Source organism: Arachis ipaensis, chromosome B1 (assembly GCF_059453495.1).
Source record: "Arachis ipaensis isolate K30076 ecotype BB chromosome B1, ASM5945349v1, whole genome shotgun sequence".
In the NCBI taxonomy this organism is placed as follows: domain Eukaryota; kingdom Viridiplantae; phylum Streptophyta; class Magnoliopsida; order Fabales; family Fabaceae; genus Arachis; species Arachis ipaensis.
The window spans coordinates 14,454,129-14,474,755 of NC_142436.1; the positions used below are offsets into that span (position 1 = coordinate 14,454,129).

The 20,627-nt window shown below is 32.1% G+C and overlaps 2 protein-coding genes and 1 long non-coding RNA gene across 5 annotated transcripts; 2 read left to right on the top strand and 1 right to left on the bottom strand.

Annotated features, from left to right (window-relative positions):
• Positions 1-1,239: 1,239 nt before the first annotated feature.
• Positions 1,240-4,654, top strand: LOC107625515 (AAA-ATPase At3g50940-like). 2 transcript variants are annotated; one of them, XM_088501072.1, is made up of 3 exons: positions 1,240-2,424; positions 3,850-4,354; positions 4,446-4,654. In XM_088501072.1, exons 1-2 carry the CDS (start codon positions 1,396-1,398, stop codon positions 4,318-4,320), a joined length of 1,500 nt encoding a protein of 499 aa, XP_088357198.1. In that variant the 5' UTR covers positions 1,240-1,395; the 3' UTR covers positions 4,321-4,354; positions 4,446-4,654. The 2 variants fall into 2 exon arrangements, with proteins under 2 accessions (XP_088357198.1, XP_016183648.1); XM_016328162.3 differs by having other exon boundaries at positions 3,850-4,654.
• A 5,899-nt stretch (positions 4,655-10,553) lies between these two features.
• Positions 10,554-11,133, top strand: LOC110269873 (uncharacterized). The gene is made up of 3 exons (XR_002358637.2): positions 10,554-10,685; positions 10,782-10,836; positions 10,922-11,133. It is a non-coding gene; the product is annotated as an uncharacterized LOC110269873 (long non-coding RNA).
• A 2,785-nt stretch (positions 11,134-13,918) lies between these two features.
• On the bottom strand, positions 13,919-19,840 carry LOC107646829 (phosphatidylinositol/phosphatidylcholine transfer protein SFH12-like). Of its 2 annotated transcripts, XM_088502397.1 has the most exons (15): positions 19,729-19,840; positions 19,548-19,648; positions 19,201-19,414; positions 18,850-18,949; positions 18,492-18,758; positions 17,657-17,734; positions 17,425-17,526; positions 17,287-17,336; positions 17,100-17,199; positions 16,730-16,798; positions 16,534-16,596; positions 16,262-16,391; positions 14,585-14,988; positions 14,316-14,393; positions 13,919-14,053 (listed from the first exon to the last, which is right to left on the bottom strand). In XM_088502397.1, exons 2-15 carry the CDS (start codon positions 19,573-19,575, stop codon positions 14,042-14,044), a joined length of 1,695 nt encoding a protein of 564 aa, XP_088358523.1. In that variant the 5' UTR covers positions 19,576-19,648; positions 19,729-19,840; the 3' UTR covers positions 13,919-14,041. The 2 variants fall into 2 exon arrangements, with proteins under 2 accessions (XP_088358523.1, XP_088358522.1); XM_088502396.1 differs by lacking the exon at positions 13,919-14,053 and having other exon boundaries at positions 14,209-14,393.
• Between the last annotated feature and the right edge of the window lie 787 nt (positions 19,841-20,627).

A 20,627-nucleotide genomic window follows, 5' to 3' on the forward strand; every position in this document is an offset into this window, starting at 1 on the left:
TGATTGAATTTAGTTAAAAATATAATTTATTTACCTAACATTTCTTAAAACAAATTATATACAAGGTAAAATATTAAATTAGTCTCCTACATTTAGGTGTAATCCTGTTTTGCTCCTTAAAGTTTAAAGCATCCTATTTAAATCTAAAAAAGTTTTATTTAGCTTCAATATAGTCACATCGTGAGGTAAAAGTTAAATAATTAACGAATGTCCTACATGACAGCACTACAAGAACAAGGTCGATAATTTGGAAAATAAGTACAAGTTCTAGAGGCACAAAATCAACCGTGTATGCATCAATACATTTATTTATTATATTTTTCTTACAATTTAAATGAAATATTTTTTTTATAGAACTAAGGAGAATGAAAAATAAATGTATTGATGCATCCATGGTTGATTTTGTACCTCTGAAACTTGTATTTATTTTCTAAATTATCGACCTTATTCTTGTATTGCTGTCTTGTAGGATATTTCGTTAATTATTTAATTTTGACCTCACGGTGGGACTACATTGAAGCTAAATAAAACTTTTTTGAATTTAAATAGAACATTTTAAATACCAAAATAGGATTATGCCCAAACGTAGAAGACCAATTTAATACTTTATCCTATGTATAATTAACAAAGTGAGAAGAGTTAGAAACAAGTATACAAACAATATAAGAACATTTTAAAACGAATTTAATCGTCACAAAAAAATTTAAAAAAATTACTTAACATAAAATTATCAAATTTAAAAAATTAAAAAATTTTATTTTTTAAATAATATTTATAAAAAATCACATCAAAACCTTATTTCTAAAGCTATTTATAAAATCTAATTAATGGATGTCTTTAATAAGAGAATACTTAGGTGCAGTTGTCTTTACATAAATTTGATAATCAAGAGCAATTAGATAATATTTTAGTTAAACATATCAAATCATTTAACGTTTTCAACTAATAATTTTACATAAAAATAACTACACTTGAGTTTTTAGCATGTTTAATATCCAATAATTTTGTCACATTGCTTATTTATCATTTATATTTCCTAAAATTTTATTATTTTTGGTTACCATATTATTAATTATACTTAATTAAATGAATTAAAATGATTCTAAGAAGAAATGACACTTCTCTAGCACGGCAGCACATTGCATCTTTAACAAGTCAACGGGGTCAACATACAAGCCAACAAGAAGGACCTTGGTTGCTTCCCTTCATCTTCCCCATTTGACATTTTCATTCCCAAACATACACTCATTTACATTCCAACTTTTACATTCAAAAACCAGTCTTCCAACCACACCACTAACCCAAGAATATTTATAAATAATCATATTACAATACAATAGAAAGGTATACAGGGTGCACACCAACCCTCAAGAAAGAAAGAAAAGAAAAAATACAATGGCAATGCCATTTTTTTCTTCCTCCTCCGCCGAGTCCAACCTGACCACAGCAAAGACCTTCCTCTCGGCGGCTGCCTCCTTCGCCGCCACAGTAATGATCATCCGGTCAGTAGCCAACGACCTCGTCCCCGGCGAGCTTCGCGACTACGCCTTAGCCGGAATCCACCGCGTCCTCTCCCGGTTCTCCTCCACCGTCACCATGGTCATCGACGAATTCGACGGCCTCTCCAACAACGAAATCTACGAGGCGGCGGAAACCTACCTCGGCGCCAAAATCTCCCCCTCAGCGCAGCGCTTAAAGGTCGCCAAGCATGACACAGAGAACGACTTCACACTCACCATGGAACGCGGCGGCTCCGTAACCGACACCTTCAACGGCGTGAGCTTCGAGTGGATCCTAATCTGCCGCCAAGTCGAGTCTTCTAGAAGCTTCCACAGCCCTAGGGACATCAACTCCACCCTCCGCTCGGAGCTTCGTTCCTTGGAACTCACGTTCCACAAGAAGCACAGGGCAATGGTGCTGAACACCTACCTTCCACATGTCTTGAAAGAAGCGAAATCGATGAAGCAAGAAGCAAAATCTCTTCGGATCTTCACGGTGGATTACCAGAACATGTACGGAAACGCGAGCGATGCGTGGGTGGGGACCAACCTCGACCATCCGGCGACGTTCGAGACGGTGTCGTTGGACGAAGGCATGAAAGAATTAGTGATGAAGGATTTGGAGAGGTTTGTGAGGAGGAAAGAGTTTTATAGAAAGGTTGGGAAGGCGTGGAAGAGAGGGTACTTGCTTTATGGTCCTCCTGGGACTGGGAAATCGAGCTTAATTGCAGCCATGGCTAATTACTTGCATTTCGATGTTTATGATTTGGAGTTGACGGAGCTGCAGTATAACTCTGAGCTCAGGAGGTTGCTCATTGGGATGGCGAATAGGTCCATTCTTGTTGTGGAGGATATTGATTGCACCATTGAATTCCAGGATCGCATGGCAGAATCTAGTGCTGTCACAGGAAGAAATGACAAGAAGGTTAGTAACGCTTTTCTATTTCAGGGAATTAATTTCCTTGTGCAAATTCTAATTCAATATCATTCGTCGTGTCCTAATCAATGTTAGTTAACATGGCCAATCAATATGATTCCATTGAAATTTAAAAAACTAACTTGTCTCACGTAGATTTTGACCATTTACTCTTTCGAATTTCAACTCTTTCTTTTTTTCTTCTGTCCATTTTTTATTATTTTCTGGTAGTGGCAGCTAGCTAATGTGAGTAAAGAGGAGTGTTAGGGTCAGCAATTTTTGTAATTTATAGTCATTAATTAGTCATTATTAATATTTTTAATAGTATGAAATTAGTCACTTTTCTTTTATTAGTTAAGGGTTGGCCAAATTTTAATAAAAGTACTTGTCTTCTAGACTTTTTCTATTAAGTATTAACAGAGTCTTTTTGCAGTAAAAAATTTCTTTAGATAATTTGTGAATAAGTTTAAGATAATTAATGTTTGGAGGTTTGAAATTTAATTGCAGTGGTTCTCAGTTTTTCTTTCCTTTGTTTGCTACTTTTAAGTCTTCAAAAGAAAGTAGGGAAGAAAAACAGAGGTTGACTTGAGACAAGCGAAATAAAAAAAAAATTCTTTTGAACTCATCTACGATATGGACTCAATTGAAACACAAATACAAATACAAAGAGTGGATTTCTTGAACCAGGAACAATTTTATTTTGTGTTTATCTATTTTTAGCTCTTTAAGATTATAAATTAAAAGTTTTTTTTATTGAAAATATAATAAATTTATCATATATCCTAAGAGTATATATATGTTAGTTAAACTCTTTTATTTTATTTTGTTTTGATTTGACAAAACCAGAGAAAATTAAATATACAGCGATTATTATGGTGCTTAAAAAATATCGTTTAATTTGTCAAAAATAATAAAAAATTAATTTTTAATTTAAAAAATATAAAAAATAAATAATTTTTAAATATTTAATATTTATTATAAAATATAAATTAACTAAAAATTAAACACCATAACAGCGACCTAATTACATGAGGAATCCACAATATCATAAACACTCACCAATAAGTTTTTTGACTCAAGATGAATGGCCAAGGGTGTTTGTTTGCTCTTGCCATTGGTTTTGCATACCTTTTTGTTTGTTGTCAAACATTTGGCTCATTTCTGTGTGCAATATAGACTTGGGGATGAGTTAAGGAAAATGTATATTACTTGTAAAATTAAACCAATCTAAAATACGTATAGGTCTTTATTTGATAATATTATTCAGTATGAGCAGGTCAAAAAAATTGAACCAGAAACACGAGTGTACTGCTCCTTCTATTTACCTTGTTTGAAATATCATCAGAAAATTCATCACTACAAATATTTATTTTATTAGAACATTCAATGGATACATTGTTCTGACACTATAATAATTTCTGTAACACATCACAGGTGACTCTGTCTGGGCTACTGAATTTCATTGACGGATTATGGTCAAGTTGCGGCGATGAGAGGATCATAATTTTCACAACAAACCACAAAGACAAGCTTGACCCAGCCTTGCTGCGACCCGGTCGCATGGACGTTCACATCCACATGTCTTATTGCACTCCATATGGGTTTAGGCAGCTAGCTTCCACGTACCTCGGAATTGAAGAACACACCCTTTTTGGAGAGATTGAGGATGCAATTCAGACAACCAAGGTAACTCCAGCTGAAGTGGCAGAGCAACTCCTCAAGAGCAGCGACATTGAAACCACTCTTAAAGAGCTCATAGACTTTCTTAGAAAGAAGAAAGAAGATCAGGCACTGGAGGATGAGAAGAAGGAACGAGATGCCAAAGTCGAGGAAGAACAGCAGAAGCAACGGCAACATGATGGTGGTAATGGAAAAGAAGTAACCGACAAGGAAGATGATAGTTAATTGAGTTACACATACACAAGCCCTCGGCTAAAATGTTAGATTCTGCATTCATATATGTTTTACTGATTTTTCTGTGTTAGTTCTTGTTGAAATCATTTTCGACTGCTAATCTTTATTATATTTAGGGTCTAATATGGGAGCAGCACAACTACTCCTCCTATAGGTACCAAAAGAAGTACATAAAAGAAAAATGAGAAGAAGGAAACAATCCAAGTTTTATGATTAAGTTTATGTGAAGTTAAACATTATGCCGAAATTATACATACTTATATAGCAATATGTATAACAATGATATTATTATTATATGAAAAGAAATGATGTACAATTTATAGAATTGCAAGGTAAAAACTACTATAATTCATGACATAATGTTAACAAAATATCAAAGAATTAAGGGACACGATTGGATGAATGATTTATAATGTATTTGAAAGATAAAAGAAAGTAAGGTCGACAATAGTCAAAATGTAATCAAAGTAAATTTGTAAATGAGTTAAATTTTAAAATGGTTCTTGAATTTGTAATTGAGATTTAAATTCGTCCCTAAATTTAAAATTGTCCTAAATTTGTTTCTGAACTTAACAAGTCTTCTTTGACATATTTTTCGGTGATAGATTGATGACATGGTTAGACAGAGACCACGCTAGACTTGTAAACGTCATTGTTTCCTTTCAGAAGTTGAAGGTGAATGTGAACTTAGAGAAATTCTTCAACTTCCGCCCTCTTTTTCTCTCTCTCTCCCCGAATTTCATCGTAGCAAGCTCTCCTCTCCCCTCGACAACACCACCCCGTGGCAGGTAACCAGCGCGAAAGCGAAAGAAGGTGGAGCAAATTGTCGAATTTTAGATTTTTTCCTGATAAAGTGTTTCAGATACATTACAAGAAAAACGCTGAATACCGTCGGATTTATCGTTGGATTTAGCGTCGGACGTTAGCGGCAAATTTACCAGTGGATTTACCGGCGAATTTGGCAATAAATTTGTCGGGTAAAAAGTTACCGTCGGATTGGATTTTTTGACGGTGAATCGGCCGTAATATTTAGAGGGGAAAAAGGAAAAATTGGCGCGATCATTACCGTCGGAATCATCCGCCGATAAAAATCAATTAATGGAACGTTGTGTTTTGATCATACGCAATGCATTATCGTTGGATTTATTCACTAGTAAATTCGACGGTAAACCTTATCTAAATTCAAAATGCGCAGCCCTCTCCCCTCACTTTCGAGAATACTTTTTTCTCTTTCCCATTCTCCTCTCTCTTCTCTCTCCCCTGCAACTATCTCCGCTAGCACTTCCCACCTCCATTCTCCTCTAAAGTCTGCGTCAAGTCGCCTATATCGTGTTTCGTTGCCTCAAATAGAGTTGCTCCTTTTGTCTCTGCCACCGTTGGAAGAGCTGCCGCTCCCTCTGTCACCGGAGTTGTGTCCCACCTCCATCGTCCAGGTATGTTGTCTTTATCCCTCTTTTTTCCTTCTCTGGTGGTGCATCCCCTTCCTCTCCCAGAGTTTGAAGCTGTGAGTTCCTCCGTCCGCCACTCTGTGAGCTCTGCCGTCACCTTGTTGTTGTCTTCTGCCATCGCTTTCAGCCTCTGTTAATTATTCTTCTTGTTACTGATTCTTCTTGTTAATTGTTATGTTGTTGTTGCATAGATGTTCAGTTCTTGTAGTTATTGAATTTATTTGCTGTTATTATTGTTGATTACCTTAATTTTTTGCTAATATAATTGTTTAGTTCTTGTAGTTATTGTTGTTATGGTTCTTGTTGATTTGTTAGTGATTGTTACTGTTGCTGTTGCTGTCATTGTTCATGTTCATCTGTTAAATTTTTTGCTAATAATTGTTCAGTTCTTACTAAGAATTCTTTTGCTAATTTTTTGTTAGGTGTTATTAAATTTTATGCTATGTAGTTATTGAATTTATTTGCCTAGTTGTTATTGTTCTTGCTGCCTACTTATTGTTCTAGCTGTTATTTATTTGCATACTAATTGCTGCCTACTTATTAATTTTGTTTGGATGTTTCTTTTATTATTTGACTTGTGTGGACTTGGACGAGATTATATAACAAATTTTTAATTTGGATGAGATTTTAAGGTCTATATTAGAATATAATTATGTTTTGCATGTTTATTTATATTTTATATATTATTTTATTATAATTCGGTCATTCCGATTGAACTAAGATTGAACCTTTGATCCAGTGAATCAGTAGCTAGATTGAATAATCAGTTATTCTTATAATATGGTGCTAATAAATTATGTCAGCTAAAGTATAAGATGTTGCTGCGGCGTTTCTTGAGATTTTTCGATGACGAGCTGATGAAATTTGATGCAAAACCTTGTTAAAGTAATTGTTGTTTTGACGTTTAAATGAGTAATGCTTGATTGCTTATTATAAAATGTAAAAGTATCTCTAGTGTAAGTCGCTAATTTAAGTCATATGCACTTATAATTGCAATTTTGATTTTCTTAAGGTAGAATGAAAATGAATTAGCAATAATTTACACACTCTATCATGAAGTAATAGTAATATATGAAACAATTTTGAATGTTTAGTGCAATAAACATTGAACATGTTTCTGTGTATCATTAGATTGTATAATGTAATGTCTTGTTGATGTTTTTGCCAATTTGCTGGAAATATTCCAAGTTTCTTTTTGATGTATAATTTTGGATTACAAGTTATGATCATTTTTTTAATAGAATGCTTAATGATAGGAACATAATATGACCTAAAAGTTGATGTAACATAATTGTTTTTGGTATATACGAGTTATACTTTTTTTATTATAGACTTGTAGTTCATATGGTATAATTGATTTTGACAACACATTTCATATTGGATGCTTAAATCTATGTTTTTAAATGTGAAGTAAATTATTTATCCTTGGTTCATTGTAAATGTTAAGTAAATAATTGCTCTTTTCGATTTCTGATTTAATTTTATTCAATTTTTGTAATTGAATTTGTTTGTGAACTTTTAACGAAAAATTATAGACAAATTATTATAAGAAATTATAAAACTTTAAATTTTGTTAGTTTAAAAATTATTAAATTTAAATATTTAAAATTATATATTAAATTTTGAAATAAATTTTTAAAAAATTAAAATTTTAAATTTATCGTCGAATTTACCTGAAAAAAATCCGATAGTAACAAGCTCCAGAATTTTGCAATTAAAATTTTATATTTGTCGCTAAATCTGCCGGTAATTAGTGGCGGACGAAAAAATCCGCCGCTAAATCCGACGATATTAGATGACTTTCTTGTAGTGATAATTGATGTTTACTTAGTTCTCGGTATTTCCAAGGTCATCAAAAGGGAGAGAAGATATCTTAGCAGCGGGAAGAAGGCCAGCAACACAACATTGGCGGCCGGTGGGAGAGGATTTAGGGCAACAGGTACGGGAGTATGTCTGGCGACGAGATCTAATGCTCTCATTAAAGAGAGATGGGTCAATTTTGGGAGTGACAAGGTGGCAGCGGGTGGAGTGGAGATTGAAGACAGAGAGGGATGAGAAAGACAGGGCATAGAGCTTCGACTCTGAGAGAGTTGTAGTGTCTATACGAGTCAAGGATTCTATGTTAAAAAATTGCTACTACTGCAATGGTGGCATCTGCAGCTGCGAGGTAGTTGTAGGAATTAGGAGAAGAAGAAGAGACTTCATGATAGACAGAGGCACATACCAACACATTAAACCCTTTTCAATACTCAAAACAATATTGTTTCAGTTGTATTTAGGGGCCAAAAAGGAAACGGCGACATTTACAAGTCCAGTGTAATATCCGTCCAACCACATCATCAATTCGCTGCCGGAAAATTCGCGAGCTTGGCCCATCCGTTGTCCCTGGCTCAACCTCAACCAAAGAAAAACCCTAGCCTCCATCAATCGTTGTCGTTGTCTGGCGTCCGTATGTCGGAGTGAGAGACTGTCGTTGTCGCCGTCTGTCGCACTCAAGAGCTTCCCTCTTCGTGCTGTCGACGTTTGCTCTCACCAACCCCTATTCACCCTCACCAATCACCTGGTCACCATCCTGCTCACTGTCGTCTTTCGCGCTCAACCGCTCTCCGTCATCCGTCGGAGGCCAGTGCTCACTACTAGTGCTTGTCCTTTGTTTTTTATACTCTATTAAGAAATTAAACCCTCTTCGTGCTTGTTCTTCGAGGGTCACTGCTAGTGCTAGTGCTCGCTGTTGGTGTTTTGTATTTTATTGATTGATTATTGATAAAGTGATGTGCTCACTACTAGCGATTATCCATTTTTTCTCTTCCAGTTTGCTCTATTCAGACTGTTTTCTGCCTCAGTCATTATTATATGCTGAATGTTTTCATTATTCTCTTTCAATTGGGGATTGTATAAGTTATTATATGCTTCATTTAAAGTGATGTGCTCACTGCTAGCGATTACCATTTTTTTTCTTCCAATTTGCTCTATTTAGGCTGTTTTCTGCCTCAGTCATTATTATATGCTTCATTTTTTATTGCTCTAACTTCTATTCTCATTTAAAAAAATTTTAATTAGTGATTTTTTGATTTATTATATACTTCATGTTTTTATTGTTCTATTCATATGAAGAAAAAAATTGTAATTGGTGATTGTATGATTCATGTTTTGATTGTTGTTATTTAAAAAAAAGGTTTAATTACTCTGTTGGTCTCTATAGTTTTGCAAAATTTTCAATTAGGTCCCTATATTTTTTTTCTTTTAATTGGGTCCTTGCACCAATTTTTTTTTTTCAATTAGGTCCTTCTTGGTAGTAATTGGCTTAATTGTATAGGGACCCAACTAAAAAAAAAGTTGGTGCAGAGATTCAAATAAAAGGAAAAAAAGTGTAGGGACTCAATTAAAAAAAAAAATGGTGCAAGGATTCAATTAAAAGAAAAAAAAGTATAGGGACCTAATTAAAAATTTCGTGAAACTATAGGGATCAACAGAGTAATTAAACCTTAAAAAAATTATGTTTTCATTGTTTTATTCATTGTTTGGTTGCACTGTTCCTATTATCGATCTCCGCCAACTCACTGTCTCTCTTCCATGTTGGATGTTTTTTTTTATATTAGGCTATATTGTGTGTTTGTTGTGCAACACTATCTTTTTTTTTTTGCTTTACTTTTTGACTCAGTTACAAAAAGGCAATATTCTTTGTCTTTAACTTGTACACTGTGATTCAATTCAATCATTTTTTGGAAGTATAATTATATTAATTGTCTTTAAATATGCATCAAGTTTTGCATATTTTGATGATTGATAACAAATTTTTTCGTTGGCATTATATATTTGGATATTTTCTTTTATTATTTAACTTTTACGTTTGCACTTTGATAAGATTATAATATTTCGGTTGATGACGTTTCATGTAATGCTTTAAATTTGGAAGATATTTTAAAATTTATATTAGACTATAATTATATTTTAGAATATTTATTTATAATTTGTTTATTATTTTATTATAAAATAATTTTTATGGTTGAACCATAATTAAACCGGTTGGACTAATAAACCAGCAAATTAGTAACTAGAACAGTTCGATGACCGGTCCAGTTTTCAGAACCTAGGTTATATCTTAGTATTTTGTTTAGTTCAAGATAAATATGAAGATGAAATAAGAATCTATTATATATAATATTTTATATATATCTCTAATTTTACAACCAAAATATGTCACATGTCACTTTCTCATTGCAATTAGAATCAAATCTTTTCCTCCAAAATTAAGAAATTCTCCTCTCTTCCTTACTAATTTTACAACCAAAATATGCCACATGTCACTCTCTCATTATAATTGAAATTAAATCTTTCCTTCCAAAACTAAAGAATTCTTCCCTCCTCCTTACTAATTTTACAACCAAAATATGCCACATGTCACTCCCTCATTACAATTGAAATTAAATCTTTTCCTCCAAAATTAAAGAGTTCTCCCCTCCTCCTCTTCCTTTCTCTATTTCTCTCATTCCTTCATGTAAACCTTGCAAAATTAGCAGATAATTAGCAGAAAAATTAAATTTTAATTAGAAAAATAAAAAATATAAATCTAATATTAAAATAGGATAGAGCTCTTCAAAACGAGAATTTTGACACCAATTTTAAAGAATTTGGCCCAAAATTGGGTCGAACGGGTCGAATCGAATGAACCGGGCCCGTGTTGGGCTCAAGGCCCAGCCCAATATATTTAAAACATGAGCTTCAGCTCATTACCCTTCTTCTTCATCACTTCCATGTTGCACCATGAAAAGAGAGAAGGAAAGAGAGTCTTAAACCCTAGCTCAATCTTTAAACCAAGATAACTTTTGATCCGGAGCTCCGATCGCCGCATTGTTTGCGGACACGCGACCGCAGTGACTAGCTCTACAAAGCCCAGTACCTTTCAAGGTGAGAAAATCAAAATTCCAGCCCCTATTCTCTCTTCTTCAATTCGGGAATATTAATGTTTTGGGTGTTAAGATTTTGAATAAATTGATGTTATAGGATCAAATTGAGTTGAGGAATGAGTGGACTTTGGTTCGATTGAGGCACATACAAGGTAAGGTTCATAAACCCTAGCCAATTTCGGTTCTAGTATGTTAAATGTAAATTTTGAGTATGTATGGTGATATATGTGAAATTAGGTGTATAGGTGTATATATTGGAGGCTTGGTGGTGATTGAAGCTAAGATTTTGGTTGGTTTCTCAAAGCTTGAGGGGCTGTATTGTGATTTGTGATGCTGCCTTGGGCAAAATATAGTGATCGGCCAAGGTATGATTTAGGTTTCGCGCGTTTAATATATAAGGTGGTGTGAAAACTTAGACTAGAAGAACTATACGGATAAGCTGAGATCCTCCTTAGCCTTTCTTTTTCATAGCTTTTTTCTGATATATTCTTCTATCTTCTTTTTTATTGATGGACATTACTGAAAGCAAAAGAGAGGAGAGAGAAGAGAGAGAAAATTTTCAAAGGAAGCATTCAAAGAAAATTAAATTCAATTGAATTCCAAATCTCATTCCCCAAGACATGGAGTAATGTGTGGAGCTATTAATGCAAATTAAAAAAAATTGAATTTTATCTTTTCAATTACTAAGGTATGAACTTAATTGAGTTAAAATTTAAAATCCATTAGTCCATAGGAGTAGGTAACCGAAGCTTGCTTTATTACTTGGGTCATTTCCTTCTTTTCTTTTGCTTAGCCAATATTAATTCATGGGCTTGTGATTTGGGCTTGTCTCACTCTAAACTTTAAAGGTTCAGCCACTTGAATTAAATATTTGATGATGAGCTTACACTTGTTTAGAAACTAAAGACGGGCTTCCATTTGCTGGCCCATTAGGAAATTAATTTTTCTTCCTGTACACTAATAAAATCATTAACCAAACAATTGAAAGTAATTTAAAAGCATTGATAATTTTTTAATTTGTATTTAATAATGTTTGATCATCATTTCAATCAGATACAAGTTTTTCAAACTCAACAAAAGAGCGTCATTACTAGTGCTTTTTCTTCTTCTCTTCCCCCGCACTTCTTCTTCTTCTTCTTTCAAATTCACGCATATGTTCTTCTTCTTTCAAATTCATGCATACGTTCTCTTTTGTTTCTTCTTCTCCTCTTTCGTTATCATCATCACCAACAACACCAATATTTTGCTAACATCTTTATTGGTTCTGATTTTTTCGGTGCCATCATTAAATCATTTCACTTCTTCTTTAGTTTATTTTGGTTCATTTATGAATTAATTTCGGTTCATTTGTGTGTTAATTTCGGTTCACTTATGAATAAAAAATTTGGTCAATACTTATCAGCATCAAGTGAACCGAAATTAGCACATAAATAAACCGAAATAAATTAAGAAATGAATTGAAATTATTTAATGATGGCAATAAAGAAAATCAGAACTAATAAAGACGTTTGTAAAATGTTGGTATTATTGGTGATGATGATAAAGAAAAAGGAGGAGGAGGAGGAGAAAGAGAAAGAGGAGAAAGAGGAGGAAAAGGAGAAAGAGGAAGAGGAGAAAGATGAGGAGAAGAAAAAAGAAAGAAAAAAACCTGCGTATGCAAATTTGGAAAAAGAAGAAGAAAAATCTGTGCAAATTTAAAAGAAGAAGAAGAAATACGAGGAGAAGGAAAAAAAAAAGAAATGAAAAAGAAAAAAGCGAAATAGAAAGAGCGCTTAATTTAAAAAAATATTATAACGACTTGAATAAATTTTGGATGTAGAACTTTATTCTTTTATTTACTGGTACTATAAAAAAAAGTTACAAAACTTTTTGCATGTATCTTATTTGCTCGTGAGGTAAGTTTGTAATTTTTGAAAAAACTTATCTCATTGTACGAGTTTTTTTTAATTTGATTTGGATCTTCTAAATTTTAAATTTGTACTTTAGAGAGTAAAGTGTGATCTTTTACTATTGAATGATTTCTCTCTTATATTTATTCTTGGTCACACCTATAAAATAAATGGTGAGAGATCACACTTTACTCTCTAAAGTGAAATTCAAACTTTAGAAAATTTAAATTCAGTTTTTTTTTTTAATGTATCTCGTTGCCGCTGCTCGTCGCGCCTATAGTCTCGCTACGTGCTTCCAACTCGTCACACCTCTAGCTTCCAGACTAGTACTCTTCTACCCTTGCCTTTTTTTTTTTCATGATTTTTTTTAATCTGCTTGTTGATTTTGGATTAGGACTAATTTCTTTGATTTTTGGATTACCATTTGTCTTTAGTTTACTGATTATGGATTATTATTTGACCTTTTTTCATTAATATTTTCATAGAGATTATCAAAGGAAAATGAAAAATAATAGAGCCCCGCAAAGATTTTGTAAAACACAGGGATTGAAATGGGGCAAATATTCTCCTATGACTGGAATTGGGGACAGGAACAAGGAGAAAATCAAGGTTCGAGGAAGGGAGCGGAGAGATATCCCTGCCCCGCCTTGTCCCATTAACATGCATGCCTAATGACTTCGGTTAATAATTGATTGCAGGAACAAATTTATATTTCCAAAATTTAAATGAGTTATTGTTCAAGTTTTAAAATGTTGATTTTTATCTGATTTGTATTTTATTATTAAAAACATTTTGGAGTACTATTTAAATAATTATATATATATATATTAAAATTTTGGATGAATTATTTGAATTTAAATTTAAAATATTTTAAAATTTAAAATTAAATTAAATTAAAAATAAAAAAGCAAACCGATATAAATATATAATTCAAATAGTAATAAATTATATTGATTTTTATGTTTTAGATTGATTTAAATTCCATTATAAAATATGATTTATTTTGTATCAACGAAATAGTTATAACATATTTCGTTTGCACTATTAGCGAGATATGGGTAAAAAAATTTAGATTCTTATCTTGTGGGCAAGCTGTTTAACATTTTGTTACTTATATGGTTGGCATAACTATCCGTAAATATTGAATTATTTCTTTGAAATAAAAATCCCACTATGATATGATTTACGAGCGTGTTAATGTTTACGCGCGACGGGCCACATACTCGTGCTTTGTATAAGATATTCATGGCGGTATATCCAGAACAGGACATGCTTTTACTTGCAATGTCCATGGCTGTCTATATACACATAAATAGAACAAGCAAGTCCTTTTCTAGAGTATAGTATTGTACCATATTATGCATGATTGGTACATCTAGTATAAGTATTCATATGTTTAATATTTAACATATAGCAAGTGGGCATTTAACAAGTCTTCGAAAAGCCAGAAATTGAATCCTTAGAGAGTTCACCACCCGAACTGCATTGCAAAAGAAAAAAAAAAAATAAGTAAAGACCACTTCCATGTACGTATACGTATACGTATACATACATTATTGTACGCGGGAAAGTCATTTTATCAAAGAATTAATTTAATTATTACTGGTCAAAAATACAAAATTCTTTTTTGATAATTAATAACCATCAAATAATACTTTATCCCAGCTGCCAAATTTACTCGTTTTTCTTGTATTGTATAAATGTATAGACTATAAGGCAGTAGTGCACAGTAGTGCACGTACCATCTTCTTCTTCTTTTTCTTCTTTTTCTCGATATAAGCAGTCATTTCCTGTTGACGAGCAAGTGAATCCTCCAAAGCCTGATATAGCAGAACCATGGAACCAAAATTTCATAAGGATAGTTAGAGAAGAAAGCCAAGGTTCATAAATTAATAACACTAACAAATGGAAACTTCATATATAATATATTTGATCATAATTCTAGTACTCGATTCCATATATTTGACTAAATTGTCATCTAACGATTATCAATTATCAAGTTGATGCATACCTTCCTGGTTGCCATGAGTTCCCTCTCCAAAGCATCGGCACGGCTGACAGCAATGTTGAGCATCTCCTCCTTGTCAGGAGGCATAACGAAGGGGGTATTGTTGAGATTTCCCATCTTCTCTTCGAGCTCAGCCATGCGCTTCATGACAGTCATGAACTCCTGAACTGAAATGGTAGGACACGTCATCTCATCGGAAGAGCTGGATTGGCCTTTGCTGTAGGCGGAGTAGCTGGCGGTGTTGGAGTAGAAGTTGGCATCGGTGAGCTTCTTGGGCATGTTTCTTGTCATCCTAACCATAGTCACAATGCCCATCAGGAACGTCATCAAACCAGTGAAAATCTGTGAATTCACCCTTTCGTGAATCTTGCAGGAGTCAATCATACTACTGAATGTGTCTACTTGTGCTGTCATCAATTCACCCTTCATAAGTTATTAATAACGAAATGGAATCAACCCTAACTGTTTCTCATATTCTACAACCATATTATTGCCTTTTCTTTTAAACGCACCCTACATCAGTTACTTCTAAAATTACACTAACGAAACCCAAAACTTTTTCATCTCTAGTTCATTAATTCAATTTAAAAAATTACATTATCCTAAAACACCTCGGAAACATTATATAGTCAACGATTTTTTTTTTTTTGGGTTGGGGGTGGGGGAGAAGAAGAATCAAAATTATATCAAAATCAGTTATTAGAATAAAATATATATTAAAATATAAATATATATTAAAAATAAATTAAACTATATATTTTATATATGATGATTGATTTTAGTAGTTAATTTTAATATATAAATTATATTTTTTATTTTAAATTTCAACAATAAAATATAAAAAATTAACTTTTAAATCGACTATTTTTATAAAATATATAATGATTAATTTAACAGTAAATTATATATAATAATAATATTTTGTTTTTGTGTACACATTGTATTTCTTTTAATTATATATTAGATATATATAAAAAATCAATTACTAAATTAATCATTTGTGTAAAATAAAAATTAAAAAATAAAATATATAAAAAAAATAAATTAAATAAAATATATATTTATACACAAATAAATAATAACGCACTTTTAATATAATATTTTTATTTTTGATTTTAGCACGGGCCACTAATCCTAAGTCATCTAATGTCTTTTTAATAATATTCTTTACTCATTCATATCCCTTATCTCCTCACATATTTTCTTCTAATCATTTTCGTGCACAATTCTCATATGTACTACTATTATGTTTTCTTGGAGTAATTATTCAAATGGATTATCAAAAATTTTCAAGACAGATATTTTAGTCTCTAATTAAACTTTTAACTATAACACGTGTACAACAAATTCTTAATATTATGTTAGATATACAAATTTTTAATAAATTTTATTATAAACTAATTAAATTCTAAAAAATACCATGTGTACGAGAGAGGTAATAACTTTTGACTACTCAACAGAAAATAAAAATTTATGCAGCAAAGCGATATAGAGTTTCTTGAGGAGGTGTTTAACTGATTATTCATTTCTGGTAAATAAAATTTACAAATCCAGAAATAATCAAATGGTTATTTGTAGATGGTAAAATTTTAAGAAGCATTCCACCATGATGATGACTTGGAGAGTTGGACAAATCACGCACTATTAATTCACTTCTAATTTCGTATCACTCATCATTACCTTTTGTGATTGCAAACTTGTTATTCTCTTCTACTTTTTTCCAGGGAGCAGATTTGTTAGTTGCAGGGACAAAGGCACCGTAGTTATTGTAAGCTTTCTTAGGAGTAGAGACCTTTTTAGGAGTACACACCTGTCATATTTATTTTCTCAGAGAACAAAAACTTTAGTCAAAACAATGCTTTTTGTGTAAACAAAACAAGAAATAATTGTCAAAATATATTAATCAAGCAAAAACGATACGAATGGAAATTACAAATTAGTACGTAGCATACCTCAGCTGAAATGGTAGATACTTGTGAGGTGGCAGCTCCTCCAAGTTTTGGAGTCTCAGGTTCCTAAACAAGCTAATCGGTTACGGTTACTTTCATAATCCAGTAATAACAAAATTAAAATAAAGATAACAGAAACGATTTCAAAGAAAGAACAGATGTAGAAAGATACCTGAAAAACAGAAAAAAGCTATCATACCTCATTTTTACTCTCTGGAATTGTCTCAATTTTATGGTTTGATCTTTTGTGGAACCCATTCTGAACCATCTGTAAATCCACATATAAATTAGATAGTAAATATTATATATAAAAACTAATAATATGCCGTAAATTAATATATTAAATTTTTTTAAAAAATAATCTTATAATAATACATATATGGATTAAAAAATGAACAGAAACTTAAATTTTCAATAAATGTATTTGGTTTGAGTTTTTAATAACTTTTAGTTTTTTTTATTTTACATCATATTTTTTGTTTTTCTATTCACAAAATCTTATAAACAGAAAATACTAAAAATGAAAATCAAACCAAATAAACAATTAACAATGGTTTGGACGAAGCTACCATCATTATATCTGCATCTTTCCATGGACCCTTATCAGAATGCATGCAGCCTCCATGATCAGCACAGGTACATGTACCTCCTAAAAATTCTGGCAACTCACTATGAATGCAAAAGTAATAGATAAGAACAGTGTGGAGTGTAAAAACTAAAAAGGGATTAAAAGTAATAACGAGTTATATGGCTCACCTAGCATCAATCACTTCTAGCAATTTGCTTTGATACTTATTGCCAAGTACCTGTAAATGTGGAATTAATTTTAGTTTAAATCCTAGTTTCCTTGAGAAAACTAAAGAGGATTAATTAGCATATAATCTTTGTTCTCACATGGATCTTAGATGTGGTTTTTGGATCAAGGAAGGATTTGACAGTGCTCCACAACATTCTGAATCCAGAACCAGCATTAATAATGTACATTTGGCTCAAGGTCTGCAATGAAGGACCCAATTTAATGATATTAAAATTAAACTCTCTACTTCGACATAATTACACATTTAATCGAGACATAAACTCTTTTATAATCCATATTTACTATAACAAAAGCAGGGGAAGGACTTACTTCAGGATAGTTGTCGCCATCAATCTTCTGAAGGGCAGTGATGAGTTCTCTGGCATGTTTGCTGAAGTTCTTAAGCCCCTGCGACATGCGTCAAAACAAAAATTAATAAGTATTCTGTAGAGTAAATGTCATACTTAATCACTTAATCCTTTTCTTTCTCATATAGTTATCAAGGTTCATTTCCTTTTAACAAGAACACACTATCCAAGCCATGCTGCCTAAATTGTAGGTTTTGAAAGTTTGACCATCCATAGTTTGAACCTTAAAACTTTCATTGAAATTCAATTAGAGTTCAAATAATATCGTCAAATAATATACTTATACACAATATATAATTTTATTTAAAGAAACTTTTTATTTTTATTTTTATCAAGTTTTTTGAACTTATTAACTTTATAAATTTTCACTAATTCAAATATTTTGATAGTTAAGTTTAACTAAAGAGTCAATTTTTTCAGATAGTTTTTTTAAAATTATTTTTTTATTTTAAATTCTAAATTTTAAATTTTAAAATTTAAATATTTTACAAAAATGAGGATTAAAATTTTTTTTAATATTGACTAATTAAAAATTATTTATTTATACATATTCTTATTAGTTTTTTAACTAATGCTTGAACAATCAATTTTTAATCAATACACATACAAAATAGATAAATTATTAGATAATTTAATATTTTGATTAAATTATTATCTAAAGATTGTTAATTATTATTTTTTCATAAAACAACTTCATGTGATGAATGATTATTCTCTAATTAATCGGTCTTGATTGACTAGTCCAGTCCAATTCTGACAGCACCAATTTAGAATTATAATAAATTGTAAGAGCATACCACTCCCTGCACATCAAGGATGGTTGTACTTTGATCAATGTGTTTCTTTGCAGCAATGGAACAAGCTGCAAACTTGATATCAAAGGTTTTCTCAAACTCCTTGACATGGTATTTGATGTAACGATCCATGGTTGTGACTTGCAAAAGCTTGGTGACATCTACTTGGCCTATTCTCTCGATGTACACTGGTCGTCCTTCTTTGTCTACACCATGGTGTCCATGAGGATAATATTTCAACACTTCATCGATTTCCTTGAATTCAAAGTCCTAGTACCAAAAACATATAATTATATTAAATAAAAGAAAAAAGGAATAATGTTAAACAAGGAGAGTGCATGCAAGCTTTCAAACTAAATACCTCAACGATTGTGTCAGCACCGAATTCCTTCCTCCACTTAAGCATGTCTGCCCACATTTGCTTTGATTTCTCTAAGTCAAATTTCCTAGCCTTCAGGAACCTATTACACAAATAGAACAACATGAAATCAATTTTTAATCATTTTAGAAAATACTTATTGATATTAACTAATATTGACAAGAAGTTCTTAAAAAATGTGTATTGACAAGTTACTAATTGATTTTTAATTGATGGCTAAAAATAATAAATTCTGATGGTCCTTTAACGTTCTTTTTCGTTAACAATTATTTTTTCAATTTTGTATGCATCCATTATTATGAAGCTTTGTAGCATGCATTACTAAGAATGAACCTGAGCAACATGTGATAGTCATCGTGCTTGGAAGGGAGAAGCTCGTCCAAAATAAGAGCTTGGCGAAACTCATCAACAATTTTGGCTTCGCCAGCGTCACGAAAATCCTCTATTTCAAGGGACATAACCTTGCTGCTACTTCGCCTCCCCTTCCTTTTGAAAGAATTTCTCAGTTTCTTTTTCAATGAACCCACCCGGTCAGTCTTTTCTAAGACTACAACATAAACAATCATAATAATAATAATAAGCGAGGATTTCATAAATCATCTTCTTTCATAATTCAAGTAGAAATTATGAATAGTTCTATATATTTCTAACATAAAGTAATGGCTGGTTTAAATTCAAACCTGCCGGGGGAGAAAGAGGTGCAGACATATTGTTGCTTTTGTTGAATGCTTCTGCTTGGTATTCAGGATAATCAAGCACTCATCATACAAATGTCTCCAACCTGCAAAACCCACCAACAAATTATTATTCATCATCAACATGCAATAAAAGATGTGCAGAAATTTGGGGAAAGAAAATGACCTCTTGAGATTGAAGGGGGAAGGGGAAAGGAAAGAGAGAGAGAGAGGTTATAAGAAGAGAGGGTAATCCTGAAAATAGGTTTGCAGTTTCTGATGAGACAGTGAGGCTCCGCGATGTCCACAACATTGACCAAGTCAGACATAAGATATAGAATGAAGGACCGTTAATATTGTTTCTATATATGTTTTCTATTTGGAGATACAAACACATTAACAAGGGTTTTACTTGGCCGAAACTTTAGCCTAATAACTCTCTTCCTTGCTTCCTAGCTAGTACTAATAATCTTACATCATGCATGGTTCAATTAAATAAATCACTCTTTTTCTATTTTGTGGAATTCAAAACCATGGGATTGCATCATTGTCCTGTGCGTCTTGTGTATGCAGGTATTTGCGATTCTTATAACTAAACATGTTGATGATGCATGGTTTGTGGCATCCCATTTCTGTTTATAATGGGGTAAGACCAAAATTTTAGGAAGAGAGCCACTTAGATTTAGGAATCAAAACATTTTAAAGTAATACTAGGGAATGAAGTTTGCGACGATGTCATGTATCCCTGGAGAAGAAGCTTAGCTTAGGTAATTAGTAATAGGTTTTTTGTGTCAATATTCTGTCTTGTTTATGCTTTTTAGTTAATAACAAAAATTTAATTTTTTCCATGGCAATGTCTTAGAAATAGTTAAATTTTTGTCTTGTTATGGCTGGTTAGGGCGGTGTCTTTGTTTTTGTTTTATGTACCAGACTGTTTGTTTTTAATACGTATCTTTTTGTAAGTGGTTTAGTACTGTTTGATCATTCCTGATATTATCGTATATAAGTTTACATACTTTACTGTCCATTTATCGTCGAATTTTCTAACTAACATATATCGGAAAAAAAAAAGCCAAAACTCTCTCG

Coding starts and splice junctions, on each gene's coding strand:
- LOC107646829 (XM_088502396.1), bottom strand. CDS start 19,575: ATGTCTGCACCTCTTTCTCCCCCGGCAG. Junction 19,415..19,547: donor ACCTCTTTCTCCCCCGGCAG/GTTTGAATTTAA, acceptor TTTATGTTGTAG/TCTTAGAAAAGACTGACCGG. Junction 16,597..16,729: donor TTCCAGAGAGTAAAAATGAG/GTATGATAGCTT, acceptor TAGCTTGTTTAG/GAACCTGAGACTCCAAAACT.
- LOC107625515 (XM_016328162.3), top strand. CDS start 1,396: ATGGCAATGCCATTTTTTTCTTCCTCCTCCGCCGAGTCCAACCTGACC. Junction 2,425..3,849: donor CAGGAAGAAATGACAAGAAG/GTTAGTAACGCT, acceptor AACACATCACAG/GTGACTCTGTCTGGGCTACT.